Source organism: Aphanomyces astaci (genome assembly GCF_000520075.1).
Source record: "Aphanomyces astaci strain APO3 unplaced genomic scaffold supercont1.5, whole genome shotgun sequence".
Taxonomy (NCBI): Eukaryota; Oomycota; class Saprolegniomycetes; order Saprolegniales; family Verrucalvaceae; genus Aphanomyces; species Aphanomyces astaci.
In genome coordinates this window covers 1,234,660-1,262,306 of record NW_009798268.1, presented here as the reverse complement: position 1 = coordinate 1,262,306, position 27,647 = coordinate 1,234,660, and the positions used below count along the sequence as shown (strand labels likewise).

Below are 27,647 nucleotides of genomic sequence, written 5' to 3'. Positions count from 1 at the left end.
TAGGTCATTACTCTGCATGACTGCTTGGCCACGGGAGTTAATAAAACGAAGTAGTTTTAGTAAAACAACGCAAGTTTTAGATCAGCCAATGACAGAACGGTGGGGAAGCTTACTTTTACGTCGAGTGCAGCTTCAGTTTAGGTTAAACTTTGGATGGTTTTAGGAGCTAAAACAACGGGCAAAATATGTGAAAAGCACAATAAATAAAGGCTTTGAATTTCAAATTGTATCAATTCTTCAATCTCCTGTTAACAATGAATATTTATAGAACTTGCCCAGGATATTAATTTATACGAGATGCAAAAGCTGGGGATACTTTGTTACACTTAAATTACTACTTCGAAGTACGACTACGACGTACATGTATGAAGTTCTACCGTAATACTAGTATTAACGAAGTTCATCAACTTTTGGCTCGAAAACAATCGTGTACTGTATACTTAACCACAAGTCTTAATCCTCGTTGTCGACAAACATAGATAATTACACCATCTTCAACGTTCAACAGGTTCACAAATGAATGATACACATCATTATTGTTGATTTTCTCCACGTACTATATATGGCTAACCTCCTCTTGGTCATTTTGCGCTTATGTACTTCTTCGACATCAGGTATCTTGACGACATTTGATCCTTCTCAGGATCCACACTTGGGACCAGGTTTGTCAACAATGTTCTGGATGCTGCAGAGAAGAATATCGCAATTTATGTCCAATCAAATGTGGATTACTACTTGGGTACTTTTCACATATATTTATATTAAATACTACGTAGTACTCGGAGTGCAACAGTGCAACTTTCGTCGGCTTTTACCCGCCACCACTGTATTTACTGTACGTACTAATAATAGTACAGTACTCGAGTATTGTATTTGCAGTGCACACTTGGTAATTCGCATGCCAATAATACAGTACTGTACCGCGCAAATTCTGTGTGTCAGGGAACATGCTTGGTACACTGACAACCAAGCACTGCCTGCGACAAACCTGACTTGTTGGGAAGGACTGTAAGTACCGTAGGTACGCTTTTCACGACAAACGAACAAAATTGAACAAAATTGGAGTCAACGTTTTGCAGTTCGACATCCATCGAACCTCCGCGACATTCACACCATGACTCCCTGCTCGCATTCACGAACACACCACTGCACTTTTGATCTGGACTGTGCTACAGTACAGCATGTGAGTTTACCTTTCGAACGATGACTGGACTGTAACGTGCTAATATATTAATAGTAGTTACAGTACATTCCGGTACGTAGGCAGTTCGTTCTACGCAGACGACGACAACCTATCGGTACGCTGTAGCTCGGTGCAGCGTCTGCACACTGCGTGGCTGACGTAGTACACCGTCGCCGCCGCCTGCCAAACTCCATGACACATCGTCCAGCGACCTCGTCTGCCGATTTTTTACAACTCTCTCGACCTGGTCGCGATGTGCACGGTGTAACCCAGTCACAATACTTTGTGTCCAATCAAGAGCGTCATAACGTTCAGAAGAATGATTGACACCAGGGCACACACAGCGAACTAACGGTGACCATGTGGTAGTGTCATCGCGGAGCGGCTCATTTTTCTGTCGCCGGAATACCCAGCTGCACCAAGGCAAACCAATCAACGCAGGTTACACCATTATGGTCATTGATCTGCGACGTCACTTTTGAAATCGGCCCACTACGCACACACACACCCGACCGACCGACCCACCGACGACCACCATGGGCGGCAACCTCTCGACCAAGCACGCCAAAACCATCTTCGTCACGCCGGACGGCGCCATCGGCATCACGTACGCGTTCGCGCAAGAGTACGCCAAGCACATGCCGTTCGAGATCAAGATGCCCGTGCTTACCCCTCGTCACGTGGCGCTGATCAAGCAGAACTGGTCCGCCATTTGCCGAGGCACGAACGCGTTCGACGCGACCAAGCATGGATCGCCCGACAAGTTTTTTCACCGCACGTTTTACTCGCTCTTGTTTGCAGTCATGCCGTCGCTTCGGTGCATCTTTCGATCGAGTTTGACGCTGCAGGGCAAATCGCTGGCGTCGATCATCAAGGTCATGACGAACGTCATGACTACGAGTCGGATCGTCGAGCAGATGCAGGCGCTGGCCACGGGCCACCTCAAGTTTGGCGTCCGGAAAGATGACTACACGACCATGGGCGTCACGTTGATTCGGACGCTCGAAGTGATCAGCGGCAACGTGTGGTCCAAGGACGTCAAGGAAGCGTACTTGACTGCGTACTGCTTCCTCTACTACCTGCTACTGCCTGTGATCGCCAAGCGTGCGCCCGAGCCGGCGCAAGAGTCGCTTGCGTGCGCCGTGTCGGCCATCGAAGTCGTCGCCCCCAACGCGCGGCGCCTGACCCTCAACTACGACTTTCCGCTGCGGTTTCAACCTGGGGACGGCATCCTCCTCGGCGCAGGTGACACCAAGCGCTGCTTCCCCATCGCATCGTTCCATGCGAACCCGACCAACACGCTTGACATTGTCGTGGACCTGGCCACGTCCGACTGGCTGTGCCGTCAAGCGATCGGGTCCAAACTGCGCCTCTTCTGGGTCGAATCCCACGTCAACTTTGAAATCGACACCCCCGACACGTTGCCGGCCAACGTCCTCCTCATCAGCCACGGTGTCGCATGCGCGCCGTTTGTCGCCATGATGCAAGGGCTGTGCAGCGTCCGCGACCAGTACAACGGTCAAGTGGTCGCACTCCAATGCGCCGACACCATCGAAGACGTCGAGGCGTTTCAACGTCCGCCGGGGCTCGCCGACTGCGCAATCCACTTTGCCCCAGAAGTTAACCAAGCCAAACTGCTGGAAATCGCCCCCACGCTGGCCCAGTTTGAACTATACGTGGGGGGCCCCCGTGACTTTGTCGCCCAAGTCGAGCGCGAATATTTGGCCGCCGGCGGCCGCAAACGAGTGCACGTGTACTCATTCGACAAGTATAACCGGTAGACAGCGACGAGTGCCAAGCAACGTCCAAGTTAATTTATTCAATTACATATATGTACGTATTCCTGTGAAACGTATTACCAGGTACCGTCGATAGACTTGTCCCACACGAGATTGCGATATATATATTAGAGCCTTTAGGAACTTGATCAAATTGTCATGAGCAGTGTTGCTCCTCTATCCTTGACGACTGTGTTGGATTGCATCAAATGCAAGGTCGTGTAATCGAACGCGTATGGTCAGACGTGAGCGGTTGACAGCGTCCCTACTACGTAGTACTACTAGTAGTACTTCCACTCTGGTGGTACAGTACCAGTACAGTACAGTAGTACTCTTAATAGTAGTAGTATTAACGGACTAGTAGTACATGTACTATTAATAGAATCAATAACGAGGAAGATCACGGTGGTGGGCCGGCCAGCGGCATCTCTTACCCAACGGCCAGTGCATGGATGCTCATTCGAATACACTACGACTACAGTAGTATAGTAGTACCTAGTATCGTACTACGGTACACCCTAGTACAGTAGTACAGTAGTACATATCTACGCCTCGTCCAATTCTTCCGGAGTAATCCTAGTAATACTACTAGTACTACGTAGTAGTTCGTACGTGCGACTTGTGTCGCTACATATTGAACCAGCAGTTCATGGAAATACATATCTCGACCAACCTTATTCACATATTAGAGTCGTGTGTGGACGCAGCTGTACTATTGATATGTACCTATGTACATAGTTTCCTTACATATGTACTACGACATACATGTTCGGGGGTACATACCAGGTACACTTTGTATGGAAGAATTCGGTACTGTAGTACTTGTAACTTAAGTTAATTCGACGGCACGAGTTTCGTCCGGACAGACGCGGCGATGGATTTCATTTTCGGGATCGGATCATGGGTTTCCATCTTATCGAGCACCGAGAGCATGCCGCCGTCCACTTGGAGATGCGCGGCCAGCGCCACAAGGGTCGATACGTCGAAGAGGCTCAAAATAAACACGGCGAACCGCACAATCGACAGCTGGTCGTCCTGCGCCATGCGATACAGTGCCGACCCGAACGCCCCCGCCAGGTCCGCCGACGCGACCACCAGCGCCCGGTTCTTGTCGCTCAGGCACGCGTTCTTGATGCATGCCGCCATCTCCAAGCGCGACGCGTCCCCCCGCGTGCTGCTGGTGGTCGTCGCGTCGTCGGCCAACTGCAGATACTCTTCGCAGTACTCCAACAACGTTGTCGCAGATACATGCGACGAGCCTGGAAACAGCTCTGGCATCGAATCCACATCCAGCCACTCCATAGACGGCACAAATGAAGTCGTCGGTCTACGAATACACATCATGAGTTGTCGTACATGGGGTCAGCTGGACATACAAGGGCTGGGCGTCCAGCGACCGCGCGAGGTGCCGGACGATGTCAAACAGGCGCAGAAAGTTGCGCTCGCAGCCTTGCTCGAGGGTAAAGTCGACGATGAGGTTGTCCACATCTTGCTTGAGTTGAATCGAAAACTGCACTTCTTCTACGCACAACAGCCCCGTGACCGCGATCGTCCAGTGTTCCTTGATCGAGTACTGGAACCCCAACGTGGACAGAGTCTTGGCGAAGAACTCGAGACATTCCATGGGGGTCGACTTGGTCGGGAACGATGGGTTGACCTTGTGGTAGAACTCGGTGGTTTCGAGCGCCGGCACGGGCAGTTCTTGATGGAACGGGTCTGCCGATGATGATGCAAGCGTCGGGGAAGACGGGAACGTTGTGGTTGATGCATTCTCCAACGACAGCGACGGTGACAAGGGCGCCACGGCTGACGCGAAAGGACTCACCTGCACCTTGAAGTCTGGGAACGGCTGTTTGCCGAAGATAGACATCATCGGAGGAGATGCGCTGTACGCGGCACTCTTGTAGAAACTACTGCTGGTCGACGGCGACGAGCTGTACGATGCCTGAACATCAAGAGCAGACAAATAAGCACACGGTGTGGCCATGATTGTTGTACGTACAAAGGGTGACGTCGACGCCGTGGAGAAGGCAGAATGCACGGCCACGTGGCGATACTTTGCTTGATTGTGCGATTCCTCCAGGTCTCGGGTCCCCGCGGAGGGAACAAACATGACATGGTCCGAGTCGAGGTGCGAGTATTCGTGGTCGTCGGAGTATGACCCTCCGCTAATGGCATACTCCTCGAAGGCCTGGGCTCTCTCTTCGTCTGGCGAGTTGAGCACAACAGCATTAGCTGCTGCAGCTGGAATTGGGATGTCGATGCTGCGGCTGGCGCGGCGACTGTTCTTGCGACTCGACATGTGTGCAGTTGTTGGGCAATGGCACGTTCTGGGTGGATGAGATAGGAAGGTTTGGAATTCTATTTGCGCATTTCCCCTGATTCGGTTGTAATTTAATCACGATTGTTTATCGTGCCCTTGTTAACTTGGTACAATTTAATTGTTTGTTGTCGACGGGAATGGGAAATTTATTTTTGCCGTTCGACAATTAGTAAGGAATAGACCATCACTCACCGATATCCAATTCGAATTTCAGCCAATCCGTGACCAGAATTTGTGTAAGCGCCTTGACCTGTAAAAACCTCTGAGTGTGACTTTTTCCAGCGATTCTCAATGATCATTCGTCGTTTTATATAGTTAGCCACACCTCTTATATTATCTTGGTCTGCATGTCGTCAAATGATGTTCGCCTTCACGACATGTAGAATGAAGCACTCGTCAAGGGTACATTATGTTTGCAGCGACCCTCTCGTGCAATGATGGTCAGAAGCTTTGTGTTGTGGGTTCACAAACAACCAATGTTAGTCCAAGCGAGGTGTTAAGACAAAATTGTGTCTTAGATGTGCAGTACGACTAATACCAACTCCATCGGTCAGATTTATAGTTAAATAGGACCAACTTGGAATTGCTCCTACGGGTCGGAGTATTAATACCTGTAAATCCAAATATATATTTATATCTGCCCACTCTACTTCGAAGTGTGACACAGGTTATTATCATACTTCGAGGTCCTTGGATTCTATTTATATTTAATATTGTCAAGTTGGTTCGTAATAGAATCGAATAGACTTGGCAAATCGATTTGAGAATGAACTAGCCAATCAAAATCCATTCTAACCCCCATTTCTGCATGGTTCAGCCAATCAATACGTTTTCTAATAAAACCATTGCAGATTGAACTCACTGCACTATAGTCATTACAAGATATTGTCGATTTGATACAAATTTTGGGTGGGATTACGCCAGTGATTCGGTTTGTGAACGAGTCTGATTGGCTCAATTTACGAAAGCTCGGTGTGATTGGCTAAAGACTTTACACTATCGAACCATCGAACGTCCATTTTGCGCGCCATTCTTCAACCAGCATTCGACGAGCCATGACCGCACACGACAGTCCAGCCTGGAACACGCGATCGTCGCAGACGTCACATCGACACACTCGCAAGGCGACCACGGACACTTTGCGCGAGAAGCAACACCCGGTTGCATCGTACTTGGTGATCCAGTTCGAGATGGTTTCCTCGTTCTTTCCGTACACAGCAGCAAGCTGTCGACGCTTCATCCCCAGGAAGATATTAAGTAGCCGTGCAGACAGTGCATGACTGTGTTCGGACTTGCATGCTGTGAGATTGCCGACTCGATGGTGCTCATCGTCGTCTTGCCACTTGGTGTGCGATCTGCTTTGTCCTGGAAATGTATTTTCTGTCGTTTGACCCAATCAAATCGGGGCAATTTTGAAAGCGCCAATCGAATCAATTTACGAACGACGCGTGGTTTTTTAGGAATTCACGCCAAAATCCAAAATTTCGCTTGAAAGCACAATATTACCATAACGTATCATTCTGTGTAGAATTGTATTTTTTTTATATTCGTTGTTTTTTCCTTATTATAATATTATTATCGTATTACCACGTAGTATAATTATGGATTGGAGTCATATATATTGAGGGTACCGCTAGAACATGATTGACTTTTCATCGCTTCGGCTGGAAGCGGTCGTGGCCCAAGGCGCGACGGCGGTGGTGCAGCGCGTGCCTCGAGAGCATCCATCCATTCTCGTAAGACACTTCGAATTTGCTGATGGCTCCACGAGTTTCGAATCGATTGGACATGGTTGACTTGTGGATGATGTTGTATCTATATCTAGCCTGTGTGTGGTCCCACCTGCGATCTGCCAGATTTTTTACTTTTGCGAAATGGGGTCACTCGAAGTCGCGATGGACACGGACCTCGGCCGCGCTTTGGACTTGGCCACTCGCCTGACGATGTGCGTCGATGCTTGCCATGCGCTGGCATATCTCCATAACTTTGACCCGCCCCTCTTGCATCGGTATGGACAGATATATCGAAGAACGAACGATGCATGTAGCCGCCAACTATTAATAATTATCATGATGTACACTTTATATATTTATTTATTTATTTATCCAGGGATATCAATATGGCCAACCTTGCCTCGCATCCGACGGGTTGCTGAAACTGAGCGATTTTGGTCCAAGGAGCGATGACACGATGACGATCGTGGGGTCGGTGGACTTTGTGGTACTACTACTCCTGCATCTTTGTCGATTGTTAAAATGAGCATTGTCTTTATTTATCAGATACAGCAGTACCATAATTAGACTTGTCTGACGACTCACTCGATGTCGACTGGTGAATATGGTGTACAGATTATACAAATCATATACTAGTACATAAAAAAGTTATATATACATATATTTTAACCTTGTTGATGATTTGGATCCGCTAGGCTGAGTTGTCTAGTCATTTGATCTTTTTCTTGTTCATAAACGTGTTTGTTAGAACCATTCCTCGATCCACAAGTCACAAAAGTTAATTCTAGCAGACGCCACCATCGAGTTATGTTTTCATGTTGACTTAATTAAATATTTGGTCGTAGTAGCTTTATATCTTTCCATGTATTATATTATCAACGACAAAGTATAGGCACCAGAGATGATTCTTGGTGGCAACTCCAAGTCGGCAGTGTACGGCACTCCCGCCGATGTGTACTCGATGACCATTGCGCTGTGGCATATTTTGCTGGGGGTCCCGCCCTGGTCTGGCTGATCTCTCTTTGACGTGTACACGGAGATCATCCAAGGCCATCGACCGCCGCTGCCCGACCGGTTGGACCTGCTGCGTCGGGGGTGGGCGCCGAAACCCTGCGACCGCCTCCCAGTCGACACTATGGCCAAGATGGTGCATGAACTGTGGCCCACTCACAAGGACATTGCACTTTTGACATCATCTTGCAAGTAGTATCTATTTAAAATGGTATAGTAGTATTAGTCGTCTACAGTATTAATAGTACTACTACTACTACTACTCGTCGTCGGCGGTTTCTTGGACGGTTTCCGGGGGGCTGACTTTTTGGCACTAGTAGTAGTACTAGTTATTGGGTTGGCCTTTTGCTTTTGCAATTGACGCTGGCGTCGCAACGCGTTGTGCTTGCGTTGTTTCTGTTCTTCCTGCAGAGCGTGCCACGTGGCATCATCATCGTTAACACCAACAGCTGATAGTAGTGGATCGAGTTGGTCGTCGGCGCTGCCAGGATGTGACAGAGCGGTAGTAGGACCAATAGTAATACTAGTTACCGTCAAGCCCAACGTGATCGTGCCATCGACGTCCACTGGTGCAGTGTGCCGCTGTTTACCCACAGGCAGAGGAGCCACGGACTTGGCTGGTTTTTTCTTGTTTGGTTTCACAGCAAACAGATCGTCTACTTCAGCGTCGATAGAACCAGATGGGGGGCGGTCATCACCATCCAAAGGGAACTTGGGCGTGGACGAAGGAACACTGTCTGGTCGAGAAGGGGGTGGCAACGGAGCTTGATGTGACTGTGTTTTCGCCTCAACCAAGTCCGAGCTCATTGATTTGTATGCTGGTGGCTGGTCGAATGAACCACGCGGGACATGTGACATCGTTTCGATCTGGTCGCCTGATGTGCTTGGAACGTCGTCGCTGATTTCACTGGTCAAGATATCCGTCGAGTTTAGACTCTTCTTGATGACATATGTGGGTGGGGTGACCACAGAACCTTCGGGATACGTGGATGCCCCAGATACCGGCAAATCTCCATCCAACAGTTCCCTCACCGAGCCATCCACACCCGCCTGAACGTCTTCGTTCTGTTTCCCCCCTCGAATGCTGGGGTCATGCACGTCGATTCTGCCGCTACTCGATTGAATCTCGACACTGACTTCGTTATGAGGACTTTGCCGATGCTTGAGACTCGGCAAGTATTCATCTTCTTTTTTGTCGTCGTCGGAGAAAGAGGCCGTCAGTGCAAACTCAGCTGTGGCACGTTGCTCGACCACTTCGTCCACAACGAACGGGGCGTTGGTTGGCCACTCCGTCCTCGTTTGTGTACCGTAAAGTTGGCTGTCCAGTGCGCTTTGCATCGTTTCTTGTACGGACTGTCGACCTGGGACCACCAAGGACGGCGGCGCGTTGTCATTGGGGTAGGTCAATGTCGAGGTGGGGGCTCGCAATACCAACCCCCGATCCTCGTCTGCCTTTATATCGCCCGACGCCCTGTCTTCCAAGCCAGCAGTCGCCAACGGGTTATCAAGCTTGGACAATTTTTGTTTGTGTGGGGCTTTCTTCTCGTTGGTTTCAAAGAGAGCATCAATCACGTCTACATATGTGGGCGTGGGGGGAGCTGCAGGCCCCTCCGCTTCCTCCCGCGGATGTCGTCGAGCCGTGTCGGCCGTCATGACGCGGGGGGTTCCGTCGCCAACTGCCGTCACAGCCATCACTTCGGTCTCACGTTCTGTAGCCACTTGGGTCTTGCTTGCTGTCTTGACAGTGTTCACACGACCTTTGCCAAGTCGTTTCAAACTCGGCAACGGCGCGTTGTCGTCTAGGTTGTCCTCTGGGTCGGATGCAAATGGATCGTCCATGTTCACAACTCGGCGAATCCGTGCGCCATCCGCTTGTCGTTCGAACGCTTGAGATGACAACTGTTTGGTCGTCGATTGATTCGACGTGCCGTAGCTTGGCTGCTCCACCGACTCGTTTACCGTCCCTTTGAACGTTGAATGACGGCGCTCATCATCATCATTGCCACCAGTAGACTGACTATCTTTGGAGTACAAGTCGTCCATGTTGGCCATATCTTGAAACAAAGCGTCGATGCTGTCGCTCCTCTTTTTGGGTTTGGCGGGCAGTGTCACAGCTGCTGCCTCCGTGTCAACACTTCGATCTGGACGCCGTCGGGGGGGGGGGATGGTGGTGCGATCGTTTAATGCGGCGGCTTTCTTGACGGGTCTCGGCGGCTGTTCATTGTCGTCGTCGTCGTCGCCGCCGCTCGACTCGTTGCCCCGTCCTCCAACATTCCCGTACAACGTATCTAGTTTGTCTGGAGATTCAAACAACATTTCAAACGAATCTCTTCGTCGAGTTCCGACGGCGTTGTCGTGTTTTTGTGTCTTGGGTGGTCTCTGGGACGGCTTGGACTTGGCGACACGGGACGACGACTTCGGTTTCTGGACGACCAAGTTCCCAGCATGATCGTCATTATCATCGTCAAAGATGCTGGCGGCATTGCTGCTGCGCCGTGGAGTCCGTCGGTCGCGAAGTAGCGCCTTGAGCTCGGCCAACTCGGCTTCCAAACTCGTCAATTTGTCCACAATCACAGTCGCCGACGTCATGTCCACCACAACATGGTTGGGCGCGAAGGTGGCTTGGCCGGGGGGAGGACGCCGTGGCGGCGGTGCGTCGGGGGCCACGTACGTTCCAGTGACCGGATCGTACTCGTAATCCTTAGAGGTGGTCACAGACACGCCAAATATATCGTCATCGCTTTGGTTCACTCGACTTGGTCCCGCCGTTCTTTCCGTGCCACCAAACCTGTCGACTAGAAGCACTTGGCCGCCGCCGCCACGGGAGCCAAAGTTGTCGTACATGTTGCTCTGTTGCCCTGATGGAGGTACCCTGGCGGCAGGCGCTTCAAAACGGTCGCGCGTTGCCGCCGCCTCTAGCACTCGACTTGGTTCAGTCTTAGCAGCAAGAACGACCGATGGCACGACGACTTGGCGCGGGCCATCAAAGATGTCGTCGAACGTGTCACGTCTGGATCTCGTAGCCACCACCATGGAGACCTCGTCACGTCCCCCGAGTCCATCCATTCGCGGGGCTTCGCCTTGGGTGGTATGGCCACGGAAGTCGCCGCCTCGAATCCACAGAGGGGGGGGCAGCGGCTCGTCGGTCCTGATACCACCATCGCCGTTGTCGTCGGCATTATCATCGTATGGCAACCGAAAGTTGTTGGTTTGGAATCCACTTGGAGTGGGGTCGTTTCGATAGTCGGTGGTGGATGGGGCTGTGCCAGGAATAGACGGATGCGGCTGGAGGTTGTTGACATAGCTAGCACGTGGCGGTGGTTCGTTGGGGGCCCAGCTAGTCGATGTACGAGCTCCGATTGTAGATATTACTGTTGGTGCTGCTGCGACGGGGGGGGGGGCACTGGCGGGTTCCAGAGGTGCCGCGGTGGGGACTGATTTGTCCCGATTTCCGCGAAACAATCGCCGGATCGCGGCGGCAAACCCCCCGCCCTCGTGATGTCCTTGGTCTGTTGACGTGATGGGAGGAGTCGCTGACTTGGCGTTGGTGAACTCTGAGGACCCAGCATAACTCAGAGAACTACGCAGGCTGGACGATGTGATTGGCAGGGACGTGGCCGCCGCAGCCGACGACACACAGTAATTTGTTAAGAACGCATCGCTCAGTCGACTCCCTTCGAGATCGGAGCTGCCCCCGTTGGTATAACTGGAGGTTACCATGGGCCCATTGCCAGTACGGGGGGGACGACTCGACTGGTTGGTGTCAAAGTCGTCTGTCATGTCAATGGCGCTGGCATATTTCATTCGCACGTGCGGATCTGCATATGTGGACGACGACGTATACGCTGTCGCATGAAAGGCCGGCGTGGGTTTGAACGGCTTCCCGCCGCCGAGTCGAGTGGACAGAGGGGACAGGTCCTCGTCCGACCCGATGAGGGGGGTGTCGTCAAACACAAGGTCGGCCAACCGCAGCGGCTTGGACGGAGGGGCAGCAGCGTTGTGGGCTTTGGGTTCATTGGACCGAGCAGACGTTGTCGCAGGGGACGAGGATGTGGGAGGTCGTGGCATGCCAGCAGATGGAGGCGGGGGGCCCTTGTTGTCGTCCATGAACCAGTCGTCAATGTCATCGTTTAAACGATGCGTGGGTGGTCGAGAGGGTGGGGCGGCGGCGCTCGGTCGCGGCTTCGATTTGGATTTACTGGATGATGGCAAGGCACCAGCCGAAGGAGCGGGCTGGGAAGTGGGTGGACGGCGCGAAGATGATGCTGCTGGAGCCACGGTGCCATCGACCAGGCGGTCGTTGCACGCGGTGCATACGCGGGTAGGTTTGCTGTCTGCCAGATGGGAGTGCGAGCACGTCGAGCATATTACGTTGCCGCATTGACGGCAATGATGCCGTCGCTTCAGGAGAGAGAAGCCGACGAGGCAAATGTGGCAGGAAGGAGCTTCCTCATCGCGGACCCACGTGACCCCGTTGTCCGCATCCTGCTTGGGTCGTTTCGACGGCTTTGACTTTGTTGGAGTTGCCTTAGTCGAAGGAGCCAACGCCTTCGTCGCAGCGACCTTCTTGGACTTCCTGGACGTCGTGTAATGGTCGTCAAACTCCTACGGCACATGAGCCTCGATAGGACTACAGCATCATACTGTACGTACATCGCTGCCCGATGACATGGAGGACACTCTCTGCTCGGATTCGGTTCTAGCGTAACACTGCATTTCGATTGGCTAACGTTTCAGCCAAGCCACCAACATTGCCAAACATTTGAAAAGCATTTTAAATATATTTTTTCCAAATTCAAACGCAGGGTATTTGTTTCACAGCTTGTTGCTTGATTTCACGATCGATTGACTTTGGGCACAAAGAAAGTCAAAGGGGCCAGTTCAGGAGGCTCCGCATACACTGAATGTGATGTTCTTCAATTGCCGTCGCTATGTACAATATGTACCCTAGGTATTATGCGCCCTCTTTAACCCTGCTCGTGACGTGTAGCATGACATCATGTGCATGCTGCATGAACGCAGCACCACGGAATCTTGGACATTTGACACCATACCACTGGTGTACGTACGTACAGGTCTCTCCATGATTCAACTAGGCAAAGGCGAGTTGGAAGCAATGCCGCAATGAAAGTGTCAAAGCTCTGCGCTCTTCACGTACACTGTACATGTTTACAGACTAAAGGTACGTTGAACTATGAAATCGTCAGCCCCCGCCATCAACAATTGTACCAATTCGTGAACTGCAGCGACGCCAGCACAAACCTATACTAAGTTAGTACATCTTGATCGATCGCAAGACTCCAATCATCAAATCCAACCAACCATTCATGTACTGTACGGTACAGTAAGTTATCTTTGTTAGCAACAGTTGCTTACGCAACCTTTTCACTTGTTCTTATTAAGTCATAGTCAATTGCAGTGTAAACCAATGCAACACATTGCAGGTAGGGGTAAAGTGCCTTTATGTGGTTACTGTAGCTAACCACTGGCAATGCACGTAACCCCGGGAATAGCAACACAAGGGGTCCGGGGGCTCCGAGTTTTCAGAGCTACAGGTTCATACGTAAGCAAACGGGGAACCGTGGCTCTCAGGGAATTCCTTGTGGGACGCTTGCGCGGTTGTGGGTGTGATGGCTACACAAGTCTCAATGTGCAACATGAGTCTACCAAAGTTCAACTTCCCATATCATCTGCACCCTCATGTTTAGCAAAGGAACAAACCTGATGGAAGAAGGAGAAGGCTGGTTCACAACGTGTCCTCGTCTTTATCGTGCATTCAACCTATTGTGTTTGAATTTTGGAATTTCTTATGCTTGGATCTGTACTGGTGTTACACTATACCGTTCACGGCACATATGCTTTTCCCGTGTTTTGCACCGTTGGGAGCGTTTCATAGCCTTCTGGGCGTGTGTCTTTACACGCGTATCGTCGCTTGATCCTTGGCTATATCCCCACCACATCCGACGTCATGGCACCCAACATGCGCTTGGCTGTTAAAGCAGGCCCAACCCCAAGTGCAATCTTCCTTCTTCAACTGATCCTTGCAAGATTTGGATCGAGTTGGTAGTTTTCTCGCGTTTGATTGGCTACATTTTAACCAATGCAATCCATTGCTGACGAATTCACGGCGTTGCACATGCATGCGCCACCCAACTTCAACCTGGCATGCTGCACCGACATCCTTGTCACTTTTCCATTTCAACAATAGCATGCGCCAAGAAGTGTTTGCACAGCTGCCGTCGTACAATCCGTTCGTCGGGTCCTTCCACCATGCCCCGAGCGCAGGCAACCGCGGCGCCGCGTACTTTGCAGGCGACATCGTGTTTACCCCCGAGCTCGAAATGCGCAAGAAGCTGCGCCAAAACCCGTTTGCTGGCACGTTCCATGCCCTACCGGGGTACTACGACCCACTCCATGGCCTGAAGAACTTTCGCAAGCCTCAAAAGCAAACCACGGAAGACATGTATGTGGAGGTGGATCTGGACTCGCGCCACTCCGAGTCGTCTGTGTACATCCTGACCAAACCCAAGCCGACGCTGCAACGAGTTCGATCTCGCAGCGAGTCCGATCTCACGGCTGCTGTGATGACCCAACAGCTCAAACCCAAGACGACAGTGAACCGATCGTCCACGGCCCGGCGGTCCAGTACCACAGACGTCGTCAAGATCAAGCGGCAGCGAAGCAAGAGCCACCAGCAACGATTCATCTCGTTGGCCACTGCCGCATAACGCTGTTCCAGACAGCTGACCTATTTATTCAAACGTGTAGCAATATATTCTTCTCGATGCGTCTCTGCATGTGTTCCTTCGCCTCCACCACGTAGATCCAAATACTTATATAAGGGTGCATCAATCGCATTACCAGCTCAGAGTTTCCTGGAAATCACCAACCAGTACTTTTGAAAGCTTGCAACTGTTATGATAGCATCCACCTCGACCGCATAAATTTAGACATTGATCTACGGTACGTACTGGTACAGCTGGCCAGATGAACTGATATGATTGGCTTATTTAAACCAATCATAAGTGTGGCCCGGAATGGCCTAAAAGCTCTCGATTATGATTGGATAGACTATTAGAAACTTTGGTACTAACGTTATTAATATTAATACTATTAATAGTACTATTAATAGTATTAAATACTAGTACGTACTACTACTTCGGAAGTACTACTCGAAGTATTAATAGTACTATTAATAACGTTACGACGTAGTATTAGCCAACTGGCTCTATTAGGCCAACTGACATGTCGTACTAATACTCGTAGTAGTAATAGTCCCACTGTACTGTACTGCTTCGCTTCACAATAAAACGAAGCACCAATCTCCTTTTATTAATCGTAATTCCATACTCTAATTAGTGGTGATTTTATAATGACAGATCGTTCGATTTGCTTTGTTTTAGAGCAATTGTCAGGTTGTTTTAGGTAAAAACGTTGGAGTGTCGAAAAACACTGGCAGAATGGTAGTACAATGCACAATACACGATTTGCAAAAGAATACACTCGTCGCATGTCACAAACTGATATAGTAAGTACATAGTAGGTAAATAATTAATTCTTTTTGTTCATTCTGATTCGGGTGGGGTTGTGTTTTGCTTGGACAGAAAGGATGATGCGAGGACACTGCTTCGTCGCTTGGACGCAGATCGGTTGACTTGTCGAGGTGCCATATCTTGTTGGGCAAAGGGTCTGTACAACTCGAGCACGCGCTGGACCATGACATCGATGGGCTGTCGGTCGTGAGGTTGAGGACACCACCCGGACTCGAGCAGCTCGACGCAGCCGGGGGGGAGGTCGGGCGGCAGTCGGGGTCGCTGGCCTTGGATGATCTCCGTGTACACGTCGAAGTGCGACCGGCCCCGCCACGGCGCCTCCCCAGGCACCAAAATATGCCACAGTGTCACAGTCAAGCTGTACACGTCGGCGGCAGGGCCGTACACAGCGCTCTTGGTGTTGCCGCCAATGATCATTTCAGGGGCCTATGTACAGAGTGGACCACATATCAATAAATTCAATACTGCGTCGTACATCCTACAAACCAGCTCCAAACAAGTCTTTATCCCAACATACACGTACAACAATATATATATATATGGCCATACCATAAAGTCCACGGTGCCCACAACAGTCATAGTGCCGTCGTTCTTGGGGCCGAGTAAATTGGATTCGCCAAAGTCGCTCAGCTTGAGCAATCCGTCCGTCGACGACAGCAAATAATTCGCCGTCTTGATGTCCCTACCACCCAACTGATGTATAAGCAAGGCAATAAATAAATAAATATTATACTTTATAAACACTAACTCTTGTTTGTCCTATACATAGTTATGGATGTGGTACTACTTCTACTGTACAGTATATACCGGTGCAGCAGCGGGGGCTGGAAGCTGTGGAGGTATGCGACTGCTCGACAGGCATCCACACATGCTTTTAGCTTCACGCGGAGGTCCCAACCCTCCCCCGATCTCCGTTGAGATTGCAGAATCGACTCGAGCGACCCCAAATCGCAAAATTCAAACACCAAGCAAACGCTCGGCGGTACCACACACAGTCTATCAATCATGATTAGTGGGTCCGATTCAAATCAGGTGTTCGCGTTTATCTCTCTACCAATATATATATATATAGGTAGAGAGATAAATATATATATATATTGGTAGAGAGATAAATATAAATATATATATTGGTAGAGAGATAAATATATATATATAGGTAGAGAGATAAATAAATATTTATATATATATTGGTAGAGAGATAAATAAATATTTATATATATATTGGTAGAGAGATAAATATATATACATATATCTTGGTGGAGAAATACGATACAAAACGTGCTAGTACTAGCAGTTCGAAGAAGCAAGGACGTACCCAAAGAAGCGCACTATATTGGGATGTGACAACTGGACATTGCATGCTGTTTCCTTGGAAAACAAATGCACTTCGTCATCGGTGACGAATAAAGTCGTGTACAACTTGATCGCGACCGGTTGAGGTATCCGGAGGAGGGTGTGCTGCAGCCGGCCGCGCAGCACCACCGCCGTCGACCCCTGCGCCACCACGGCTTCCAACGACAACGAAGACACGTCCACCATGCACTACCGTTCCGAGTGCCGCATTCATGTTATATATATATCTTATGTATATTTGGACTAGGGACGCATTCATATAGTAATAGTTGGACTTATGCGTGCCGATTTATTCGATAAATCCATCAAAAAAAATTGTACGGAACTTTGTATATATATATAATAGGTCATGTCAATCACACTATTTCAAGTCATACACTAATTCAATGTAGATTGTGTCGATTTTCTGCAATCGGATCGCTATAAACTCCTCGTTATCAGTGTTGATTCTAACGCTGCAGTTTACATATTAGAATAACACACAACCACAACATATCTTACGGAGTTAGCCTCAACGACTTGGACAGCATGGCCATGTAATATTTGAAATTACATATAACGTTATATATATATATATATATATAGTATACACACGAGGTTCACTCCAAGCCAAAACATAATGAGCAAGTACATACAGGCGCACATAAGTAGCCACTTACATGTTTGAACGTTTCAATCAAAAAGTGTACATCGTACACGGACGTTCGCGTTGAAAACGAAGACACCATGCCTTGGTCGGCTATCTAGTCGGCAATTAGTGTCGGTTCTCATCAACAAGGCAACAACTTGAGCGCGTACCATGCGAAGGTAGAGTTTGGCAGGATCATTGGTGTTGGACGACGGAGTGTCTAGCCCAAGCCAGTACATAGTGTCCACCTGCCGACCAAAACTATAAATCCAACGGGACCTATGTACCTATCTATCTATAGAACTACGTACGTACCCGCAACGTCAGCATGACCGCAGCAAGGGTGCCTCCATCGACGACAGGCGCCGCAATTGAAAGCATCACGACGACGTGGGGGGTGCTAGCGTCGGCTGCGGCGAGCCATACCACGGGGGGTCTAGCATCCATCTCGTGAATCAATTATATCAACACATGCAAGACGCCAGAGTTGGGGCATACAATATATTGGCCACACATGACACGAGCAAAAAGTAAAAGTACAAGTCGAACGATGCTCGCGTGTGCAGCACAAACTTGACGAACGCGCTTAGCAACATGACGGCGATTGGATACACGATAAACACAATCGGGAAAGTGTCGGGCTCGACGAGTACGCTGAGGACCGCGGCGGTCACTACAGTCATGTGTAGATAGGTTGGTCAAGAACCAAATGGTTCCGACGTACAGATGCCAGAGAGGGCGATGGCGCGATGCACGGCGCGCTGGGACACTGACTTTTGAAGCATCAGCAGGGGAATGAGGTGGCGAATCCTGTGTCATTTAGGATGAAATGTGAATGTAAAAGTGCGAGTAATGGGCATGTACCACATGCTGGGCAGGTTTAGAACGATGCAGAACGGCCTTCGATGCGCTTGAACGTATTCGACTTGGCTGGATGCAATGACTGCGATCTCTGTCACAGATAGCACGGCCACGGTGTACCAGATCGTGCCATAGCACGGCAACACAAACGCCGACACTGTCGCAACGACGTTTTACAACTCCAATAGATAGAACCGTCGGACGTACTCAAGTTGGAGTTGTGCGGGTTGGACATCACCTTTTGCTGGCTAAAGCTGCATTGAATACCCACGTAGAGCGACACGAGACCGAGCACGGAAAACGTGGCTAGCTGCACGAGCGCCCCGAGAATTGCATGCGAGTCCTGAAACGTGTCGAGGTACGCTGTGGTCTTGTCGCCTGGAGGGGCAACGCAGGCGAAGTGGACGCCTAACGATGACGGCGACGGACGAGCCAGTAGCGTGAAACCAACGACAGCCATCGACGACGTGGCCAACACCAGTGCCGCCAACGCTGCCCACAACACGTTCGAGTCCCACAACGAGTGCTTGGGGAAGAGTCTTCTTGGAAACCACCTCCTTTCATCAGACCTACCTGCATCCAGCGATGGTCTTCGGGTGGTGGTCGCTGAGACTCCTCGTCGTGCCCTGGCGGACTCGACCTGAACGATGTGATTCATTGTCTCGTCCAAGCTGGGCGACGACAGGTCGGGGTTTAGATGTAGATCATCGAGGCGGTCGAAATCTGTGTATGGAGAGATTGCATCCGTGTAATGGTAGTCCCGCACGGCCATGCCTTGAGTGTGCTGCGTGCGGCCGACTTTGTCCAATAGCTTGGCGAAACTCGTTGGTGACAATTTAAAGGACACTGGATGAAAAGTGCAAGTTGCACTTCGCAAGGTAATAATTATATCCCGGCTTTCGAACTCAGGCTGCATTAATGTATACAATTAAATCATTTGCCAATAATCACCTGAAACATGCAGCACACACGTGGGAAGTGTAATGTACTTCGTATAAAGTACGTTTTGTTATAAAAGCCCCACTATGTGCAACTGCCACGACCATATAGAGCTCTAGTCCAAGTCCGTTAGGGTATTGGTTGACACATATGGATCAGCTGAGCCGTGAACGGTTACTTCAAGTACAAATATGGTACACAGCCCATCTCACCGTTGCAAGCAAGGGCGGTAACAAGCTAACGTAAAGTGCCAATTTAGGTACTGTAAATCCACCAAACAAATATCGTAATTTGAATATTCACCAATCAATCATCCAGTGAAATATAACTTATGAACTTCTGCTCACTAATCATACATACAAAAAGGAAGGTTAAGATATACGACTTATGAGTAAATTGGAACTCAAAATTATACTTCGCGGTTCAAATGAAAGTTGTGTGTCATAAATTGGCATTTTACGTTATACTGAATGATGTCAAGCTTAATGATCAGTCCTGCGCTGTTTACTGACATGCAATCACCGAATGTATCCTAAGCTTAATGTTAACGTTAAATCTAACACTACCAAACCTAATATCCTATTTGGGAATCTACCAAGGGACACATCCGGATATATCGGGAGATGATGTTGGTTGAACGTATCGAACGATGTTACTTGCTCCAAGACCCATGGATGATAAAGCACTGCATCTACGAGCGCCGGCTACAGCATCTTTATTTCACAATGGCTCACCCGGCGCTTGCAGCATGTACTGCATGGGCTGCAGCAATAGCCTTGATGGCACTATGAGGAAAGCGCGATCTGAATGTCATGTTCACGCTCTTGATTAACGACGGGAATTGGAAGCAAACACTGAACACTCCGGCGTAGTGCGTTGTTGCTGTCAAACCGGGTCAGCGCAATTACCGGCATTAAAAATCAAATTTGTGGCGAAGTAACTTGATACTCCCTAGTACTAGTACTACGTAGTATTACTCTTGTCCTTCAACCAAAATTTGGACTTTGTGCTGATTCGCCAAATCTATCGATCGATATTCTGTACTTGAACTAACTTTTGTATTTAGTGATAGTCCAATGTCACACTATTTTCAGTCATTTCCTAATTCGACAATAGTATTAAAATGGTCGAAGAGTGGATTTGATTGGCTACTTGATTCGTGATCTGGTTTTTGATTGGTCGATCGTTTGTCTGCCGATTTGGTGTTGCGAATCGACTTGACAATACCATCAACGCTCAATCAACCACAGCCCCCTTGTAGCCTTTGATGCTCCTACTGTAACCAAAAACACACTTTTGTCCGTGACCGTATACGGCTGCCACAACGGGTACTGCTTGTAGGTGCTTGCATCGACGTTAGCCACGACCAAGTCCTTGCATCGATGTTGACCGATGTGAAAATCGCAATAACACTGTCAAACCAAGCAAATTGAATTTTGTTCAATAACCCGGATAATATCCGGATGCACCCCTTCGTCAAATGTGAAACCACAAGGACATTCCTATGGACGGGCCAGGCGGTGGCGGCAACAATGCGCTGAGTTTGTCGTGGTCGTTTGGCTTCAACAAAGACATCGTGGGGGGGGTGCATAGTTTGTCCGATGATACTGTCCATGCCATCTTTTACACGGCGGGGCACACTGGCGTAATCTACAACTATGCGAACCGCACCCAAAAGCTCCTCCAAGGCCACTGCAACCCCATATCGTGCTGTGCCGTGAGTGAAGACAAGCGTTGGATCGTCACGGCCGATCGAGGCCAAGATTCGATGCTTGTCGTATGGGACGCTACGACAGGCAACCCCATTAAAACCATCTTCAACCCGCATTCCGACGGCGTCCAGTGCCTCGACATGTCCCCCGACGCCATGTTCATCGTGACGCTGTCCATCGCCATGGACAAAGCCAATGTTAAAGAACACGCCCAAGAGATCAAGCTGTGGGAATGGACCGTCGCCCGCGATGACGCGCTCTACGTCGCTGGTACATGATGCATCATCACCGCCTAGTTTCGTTGTGGCTTTAGGTGCCAACTGCGAAATTTGTAGCGGTGACAACCGAAGATGTCCAGACATGCGTGCGCTTCAACACATACGACGTCCGCGAACTCATGACCAACGGCGCGCAGCGCGTGATCTTTTGGAATTGGGCGGCGCACCAGCTGCAGTTTTACTCGCCACCGCTGTCCCAAAAGGACTTTAAGCAAACCATCGGCGCGTTCACGCAGTCTTTGTTCGTGCCCGACTCGTCGCAGGCCATCACCGCCACCGTCGACGGCGACCTCATCTTGTGGGACGCCGCGCCCGTCAAAGCCAACGCCACCACGATACACGCAGACAAGAAAGCAATCAAAATCGTGAGAGTCACCGGCCACGACAAACCAGTAGCCGTCAACTTCCTAGCCGACATGGACGGGTACTTGGTCATGGGGTGTGCGGACGGCGCCGTCCGGTTCTACGACTTTGACTTTCGCCTCGTCGCGTGGTTCGAAGACCTTTGCGCCGGTCCCGTCATGGCCGTGTCCTTCGCCAATGTCGACGCGGCCCCGGCATCTGCCGACGTGTTTACTGTGCCAGAGTTCATCGTGTCCACGTCCAGTACGTTTCTATTGCCGATGGCTCTTCCTTGTTTATTGTGATTGCACTCGCGGTCGGTTGTGGTATTTATTGCAATGCTAAGAAGCGTTCGTGTGTGCAATTGTGTCGAATCGCTGTTTTGTGTGTTGTCTGCAGCGCGCTCTTGATATCGCGTGCGAAAAGAGCACAGTAACCTGGATATGTATTCAAGTGTGGCTATTTAAATTTAGCTCATGAGTAGGTGCGTTCATTCTTGGCATCACCCCCAGTATCCACGACGAGTACGACGTGGAAAAGCGCCGCGGGACGCTACTCATGCAAGGCATCAACGACGAAATCCACGGGCTGGCGGCGCATCCTGCCAGCAACCACATCGCCGTGAGCTGCTACTCTGGCGCGATTCAATTGTGGGACTACGTCGGCAAACGACTCGTTATGTTACGCAGTTTCGACCGCGACAAGCTCCGCCCGCAGTGCCTGACGTACCATCCGTCCGGAAAGCATCTCTTGGTCGGGTTCACCAACGGTACTATCAAAATTATCAGCGCGACAACGCTGGAGGATGTCACAACGTTTCGGCAAGCCAAGGTACGGGCATGGCAATCTCCGTTGTCATGAATGTTGGTCTTGATGTTCCAAGGGCACTATCACCAACGGTACATTGCACACATAGAACGCGATTGTGGACGTCAAGATCGCCGCGGACGGGTCGTTTATTGCGGCAATTGACGCGCACAATTACTTGTACTTGTGGCGCAGCAAGGCGATGGTGGCCACGGACGCCGACGAATTGGACACGACGGACCTGTGGTCGTACATTGGTCGATGCAAGAGCCACACGAAACCGATCACGGGGCTCGAGTTTGGCATGTCCCCGGACCAGCAGGCGCTGCTTGTGACTGTGGGCGAAGACAAGATGCTCGTCGACTACAGTCTCAGTCGGTCCAGCGTCATGGACGGCATCATATTGAACGCGCCCCCACAAAAGATTGAGCAGTCCGCGACCCCCACGACTTTCTTTTGGCACCCCGACATGCCTGGCGTGCACGAAGACCTAGTGGTCATTGCCAACGACGAGTACAAGTTCAAGCAATGGAACGCCAACAACAAAACGTGTCGAAAGACCACGCTCCATCCCACCTATGGTGGGCCACTGAACCGGGTGCTGGCTATACCGACCGACAAGCTGGCGAAGGAAAACAAGACCAGTGGCCGGTACTGCGCCTACAGTACCCACGACAAGGCAAGTACAAAACACACACTGTACAGCCGAGTCGTATTATGGCCTTTGGTGCTGGTTGTAGGTGGTGGGGGTGCTCAAGCTGCCGCTGGATGGGAATCCCCACAAATCGATGGGGCTGATTGCGCATGCCGGTCGGATTTCGAACGTGGCGGTGAGTTTCGACGGCAAGTACTTTATCACGGCGGGGGGTAAGGACATGATTGTCAACTTGTGGGATGTGAACCCCCGGGCTCTGGATGCACTGGAAGCCCAGGGGGGCGCGGGCATGGAGCCGTTCGCGTCGCTGCTGGAAGGGGGCGTGCAAGGGGCATTTTACAGCGAAATCGTCGACTACTTTTACTTTGCCCAGTTGCGTACGCAAGGGGAAAACGCGACGGCAGCGCGGGATATTGCGCACCACATTCCGCTGCTCGAGATCCCCCACTTGATGCGCGCGCTGGGGTATTACCCCACGGAACTCGAGATTCAAAACATGTGCAGCGAAGTCAAGTACAGCCGGTTCACGGAAACGACCAAGACGGTCGACGTGGTGGACCTGACTGCGTTTGTGAAGCTGTACACCAACCACCGGCCCGTGTTTGGCATTGGGAAGAAGCAAATCGACGACGCGTTCGACGTGTTGAGTGGCCACAAGGGGCCAACATTAAAGTGGGCCGACTTGAAGGCCAAGTTGCTCACAATGGTATGACAAGTTGTTGTGGTTCAAGGGGCGTAGCAGTAGTTATTGTACTTTGGGTATTTGTTGGCGTAGGGGGAGCCCATGACCGAGGACGAACTGACGTCGTGTATGCACGCTTTACTGGGGGACGAAGCCGACCTGGTTGAAACGACCATCTCGCTTTCATCAAGTGTTTTTGCAGACAAAGTCCTTGGGTTTGAAGACTATGAACGCGACGAGCAGCCAGTTCCGTTTACGTAACTCCAACAATCTATTTTCCATGTCGTACTAAGCCGAGGCATGCATATTGGCATCGCATTATCGATAGGGTGGTTGAGTAGTTACTTCATGCCAAAGGAAACTCGACTAGGAAACTTCAGTTGTTCCTTACTACCGGTAATAGTCCTTGAGTGGAACAAGTTACAAGTTACTACCGGTAGTATACGACTGAACTGCGAGACATTTGAAAGGTGCGAATTTTGACAGCATCAAATGTCCGAACGATCGAGATTTAGCCAATCCGATTGCTCTCACTTGGTTTAACCGTCATTGATTGGTAGTGATAATATTCGCGTCAGCTTTATTACACTTGCAGTTCAAATGAAAAATCACCCATTTTTATTCCCGCGAAATTGTTCGCCGAATTTGTCGAGGGCATTTTTCACATGGTCGCAACGATTGAGCAGATTGAAGAAGCCGTGCAACGCGTCCTGCGCGGCGAGTCCAAGGCAGCAGTCGTTCGAAGCTCTCAAGTGAAGCGAACTACCTTATTCAAGTTCTTGAAAGCCGCTACCAGCTCCGAAGCGATCAAGCGCAACAAATGCGGACCAAAGCCGTTGATACCAAATGACGTCGAAGACGACGTCGTGGCGTGGGTTGCTTCGATGCAGCGGGCTGGGTGTCCAGTGACAAGACATGATGTATTGATTAAGGCACGGCAGATCGTGTTATTGCACACCGGCGTTGCTCGTGACATTGGACGCGGATGGTACCAACGATTCAGTCAGCGTCATCCCGAGCTCACGGGATCGATCTCTCGGCAACGGCGAAAGTGATTCTTTAATGATGACATATGTTACAGTGCCTTGACTGCGAAACCCGTTTGGAAGACGCTTGATGCATGCATGTCCCCAATGCACCACAATAACATAACGAATCCACCCAATCCATGCAATTATAGTAGTCGACGTCGTTAAAACGCAGCAGGGGCCACCGTTTCGGGGTTCCGGTTGTAGTGGTTCACCCACAATCGGCGCCGCACGCGGTGCAGCGCGCCTCGCTCTTTGCGCCACGGGCCTGAAAACGTCGTCGCATACACCCATCCGTTGCTGTCTCCGTGCGAAATGTCAAACTGCCACTGCCCAGCCTGCGTATACCCGTCGGGGATGTCGGGAAGAGCATCCTTGAACGCCGCGCCGGCCTGCTTGCCGTTGCTGGACGTCCACGCGTGCTTGTCTCCGTACGTCAAGTTGTTCTTGGACCAAGATTGGGTGGTCGTGAGCCAGCGCTCGTTCTCCCAGATCTCTTCCGTCAGCCGCGCAGCCGCCTCCCACGGAGAGAGGAAGCAGATGGACATGTGCACGTGGGGCGCGACGTTTTGGAAGTCGAACGACGACGGCGTTCGGAGAGCATACGGCTGCAACTTGGCGTCGGCGAGGCGCGTGGCCCCGTCCCACTGGGTCATGTCGAACTCGAGGTCTCCGAGCAGATCGTCGGCCGACGCGGCGTCGTAGTCCATCACGCGGATTTTGAGCACCTTGTGCTGCGCCACTTCAATGTCCGACACGACAAACTCGTACTCCTGGTGCTTCCACACCGGGTTGAGAGTGTTGTCGATGACGTCGGTGCGTCGACGCTGCTTGCCAAACTGGAACGACACGTACGGGTCGCTCTTGCCGCCCAACGCTTCCAGATCTGACGCCGGGAGGTCCGTCGCTTTCTCCAGCACGATGCGGATCACCCGGGCATTCTTGTCCAATGCTACAACAACCACCATGTGTCCTCTCGCCAGGATCGGATGCTTATGATCTTACCCGGACGTTTGCGTCGAAACAGATGCGGCTCGTCGTCGGGCGCGCAGCAATAGCTCGTGACCAGCCCCATGATGGCGGACGAAGGCTGTCAAAGTGAAGGGAGCTGACGACACGTCTGATTGGCAGGATCTGCGACACGCCTTTCTTACGGCCATTGTAGGCAATATCTCACCAATACCACTGCGAGTATGAATTAATACTGGCACGCACCGCGAAGGAGCCCAGCCATTGCATCGATACTTGAAATGTGTGGAGTTTACTTACTCTGATATCCCAAGGCGCATATGATAGACTTAAACGTTAAGTTAGCCAAATTGTGTGTGAATGGCCCCAAGTAAACATCTCACCACTCGTGCAAACTCACCAAGCAATGTGGATGATCTCCAAGTGCTCCAAATTGTCAGGACCATCAAATAGTGTGAAGCTTTTGACCAAACTCGCCAAATAGTGTGAGATTTCCAACCACACTGACCATCAAATAGTGTGAATCTCCCAATCGGATATATTTGTCGTACCTTCGCACCATGTGATTGACATTTGAGCAATTTCTTTAATTTTTCCATTGCAACAATTGATTTGACTGTGAGATTAATACAGTAATTTATATAATTATATTCACGGTTATTTATATTTCATGGGGCAGATCAGTGCCGAATACCAGATACTACGGTGCAGTACCGTTGAAGCTACGACAGCATCACAATCAGCTCTCTCAGCATTTCGCCCATGACAACATCGTATCGATGCGTCCAAGTGCCTGCGCAAGCCTTGGATTGACAAATTCGAATAAAAAGTAGATTGCAATGTGCTCGTTAAAACTCGTTGTCGTCCAACGTGGGCTCCTTCACAAACGAGTTCAACCACCGCCGTCGTCGCACGCTCGTGCGGAGGCTTTGCTTCTTGTACCAAGGCCCATTGAACGACGACGCGTACACCCAGCCTTGGTCGTCGCCGAGGGCTTTGACGTAGTGCCAGGACCCAGCAGTGTATCCTTTGGGCACAGATGGCGTGATGGCGTCAAATTTCACGGACGAGAGGCGACCGTGGTCCGTGCTCCAGTGCTTGCGTTCGTTCGCTTGGAGGTTGGTGTAGCTCCACTTCACTCCAGTCAATCCACGACTGGCGCGCTCGTTTTCCCACACTTCGTGGGTGATTTCTTCCAAGGATTCAGCTTGAGATAAGATTTCGATCTTCACATGCAGTTGAGGGGACACGCGCTGCTTGATAAAATCAGCGTCGAGGACGATAGGAAACGTGCATTCGTTAGCGTTCGGTTGCCGGCCGCGAGGGAACGACCCCAGCGGAATCTCGACGGTGCCGATCAAATCATCCTTCGAGATAACATCGCTATCCCACACCTTGACGAAGAGGGACGTCGAGCCGTTCAAGCTTGTGCCTGTCAACGTGAACTGGAACTTTTCTTCGTGCCATACGGGATTGAGCGTCGAAGGGAGGCAGGGCGTGGCCTTGACCTGTTCCATGCACACAAACGTCAGGTACGGATCGCTGCTGCCTCCCAAGAAGGACGGGTCGGCGACGGGGAGGTCAGTGGCTCGGAGGTTGGACACCACGACGATCCACGTTGGTTCTTGGTCGCTTGACATGATGAAAGCAAATTCGGGAATGTGTCGTGTAATCGAAGTCGTGCATTGGAGATGATAATTGTTTTTTAAAATATCTACTCGTATGTAATGAGAATTGAAATAAATTATGGAAGTATGAGAATTTGAGAACAACTTGACTACAGTATGACACAAGGAATGTCCATCAACCGAA

General features: G+C 50.5%; 9 protein-coding genes across 12 annotated transcripts; 4 read left to right on the top strand and 5 right to left on the bottom strand.

Annotated features, from left to right (window-relative positions):
• The first annotated feature begins 1,520 nt into the window (after nucleotides 1-1,520).
• On the top strand, nucleotides 1,521-3,065 carry H257_03188 (hypothetical protein). Its single transcript, XM_009827168.1, has one exon. It carries the CDS (start codon nucleotides 1,720-1,722, stop codon nucleotides 2,962-2,964), a length of 1,245 nt encoding a protein of 414 aa, XP_009825470.1. The 5' UTR covers nucleotides 1,521-1,719; the 3' UTR covers nucleotides 2,965-3,065.
• A 499-nt stretch (nucleotides 3,066-3,564) lies between these two features.
• Nucleotides 3,565-5,308, bottom strand: H257_03187 (hypothetical protein). Its single transcript, XM_009827167.1, has 4 exons — nucleotides 4,964-5,308; nucleotides 4,338-4,906; nucleotides 3,745-4,288; nucleotides 3,565-3,687 (listed from the first exon to the last, which is right to left on the bottom strand). Exons 1-3 carry the CDS (start codon nucleotides 5,261-5,263, stop codon nucleotides 3,796-3,798), a joined length of 1,362 nt encoding a protein of 453 aa, XP_009825469.1. The 5' UTR covers nucleotides 5,264-5,308; the 3' UTR covers nucleotides 3,565-3,687; nucleotides 3,745-3,795.
• Nucleotides 5,309-6,339: 1,031 nt separating this feature from the next.
• H257_03186 (hypothetical protein) lies at nucleotides 6,340-8,172 on the top strand (the record flags this gene model as incomplete). The annotated part of the gene is made up of 6 exons (XM_009827166.1): nucleotides 6,340-6,494; nucleotides 6,554-6,632; nucleotides 6,922-7,020; nucleotides 7,394-7,504; nucleotides 7,910-8,022; nucleotides 8,067-8,172. The coding sequence occupies 6 exons, from the start codon at nucleotides 6,340-6,342 to the stop codon at nucleotides 8,170-8,172; spliced, it is 663 nt and encodes a 220-aa protein (XP_009825468.1).
• Nucleotides 8,173-8,215: 43 nt separating this feature from the next.
• On the bottom strand, nucleotides 8,216-12,725 carry H257_03185 (hypothetical protein). Its single transcript, XM_009827165.1, has 2 exons — nucleotides 12,682-12,725; nucleotides 8,216-12,633 (listed from the first exon to the last, which is right to left on the bottom strand). The coding sequence occupies exons 1-2, from the start codon at nucleotides 12,697-12,699 to the stop codon at nucleotides 8,251-8,253; spliced, it is 4,401 nt and encodes a 1,466-aa protein (XP_009825467.1). The 5' UTR covers nucleotides 12,700-12,725; the 3' UTR covers nucleotides 8,216-8,250.
• A 1,491-nt stretch (nucleotides 12,726-14,216) lies between these two features.
• On the top strand, nucleotides 14,217-14,839 carry H257_03184 (hypothetical protein). The gene has a single exon (XM_009827164.1). The coding sequence runs from the start codon at nucleotides 14,238-14,240 to the stop codon at nucleotides 14,754-14,756; it is 519 nt and encodes a 172-aa protein (XP_009825466.1). The 5' UTR covers nucleotides 14,217-14,237; the 3' UTR covers nucleotides 14,757-14,839.
• Nucleotides 14,840-15,543: 704 nt separating this feature from the next.
• Nucleotides 15,544-19,264, bottom strand: H257_03183 (TKL protein kinase). Of its 4 annotated transcripts, XM_009827160.1 has the most exons (11): nucleotides 18,631-19,264; nucleotides 18,427-18,580; nucleotides 18,287-18,372; nucleotides 18,061-18,235; nucleotides 17,878-17,998; nucleotides 17,733-17,810; nucleotides 17,594-17,677; nucleotides 16,897-17,123; nucleotides 16,389-16,577; nucleotides 16,131-16,263; nucleotides 15,544-16,007 (listed from the first exon to the last, which is right to left on the bottom strand). In XM_009827160.1, the coding sequence occupies exons 1-11, from the start codon at nucleotides 19,193-19,195 to the stop codon at nucleotides 15,594-15,596; spliced, it is 2,226 nt and encodes a 741-aa protein (XP_009825462.1). In that variant the 5' UTR covers nucleotides 19,196-19,264; the 3' UTR covers nucleotides 15,544-15,593. The 4 variants fall into 4 exon arrangements, with proteins under 4 accessions (XP_009825462.1, XP_009825463.1, XP_009825465.1 ...); XM_009827161.1 differs by having other exon boundaries at nucleotides 16,131-16,577; XM_009827163.1 differs by lacking the exon at nucleotides 18,631-19,264 and having other exon boundaries at nucleotides 18,427-18,624.
• A 1,589-nt stretch (nucleotides 19,265-20,853) lies between these two features.
• Nucleotides 20,854-24,130, top strand: H257_03182 (hypothetical protein). Its single transcript, XM_009827159.1, has 6 exons — nucleotides 20,854-21,344; nucleotides 21,410-21,958; nucleotides 22,179-22,525; nucleotides 22,611-23,180; nucleotides 23,242-23,862; nucleotides 23,932-24,130. The coding sequence occupies exons 1-6, from the start codon at nucleotides 20,867-20,869 to the stop codon at nucleotides 24,097-24,099; spliced, it is 2,733 nt and encodes a 910-aa protein (XP_009825461.1). The 5' UTR covers nucleotides 20,854-20,866; the 3' UTR covers nucleotides 24,100-24,130.
• An 862-nt stretch (nucleotides 24,131-24,992) lies between these two features.
• H257_03181 (hypothetical protein) lies at nucleotides 24,993-25,987 on the bottom strand. The gene is made up of 2 exons (XM_009827158.1): nucleotides 25,872-25,987; nucleotides 24,993-25,818 (listed from the first exon to the last, which is right to left on the bottom strand). Exons 1-2 carry the CDS (start codon nucleotides 25,939-25,941, stop codon nucleotides 25,031-25,033), a joined length of 858 nt encoding a protein of 285 aa, XP_009825460.1. The 5' UTR covers nucleotides 25,942-25,987; the 3' UTR covers nucleotides 24,993-25,030.
• A 606-nt stretch (nucleotides 25,988-26,593) lies between these two features.
• On the bottom strand, nucleotides 26,594-27,488 carry H257_03180 (hypothetical protein). Its single transcript, XM_009827157.1, has one exon. The coding sequence runs from the start codon at nucleotides 27,473-27,475 to the stop codon at nucleotides 26,684-26,686; it is 792 nt and encodes a 263-aa protein (XP_009825459.1). The 5' UTR covers nucleotides 27,476-27,488; the 3' UTR covers nucleotides 26,594-26,683.
• Between the last annotated feature and the right edge of the window lie 159 nt (nucleotides 27,489-27,647).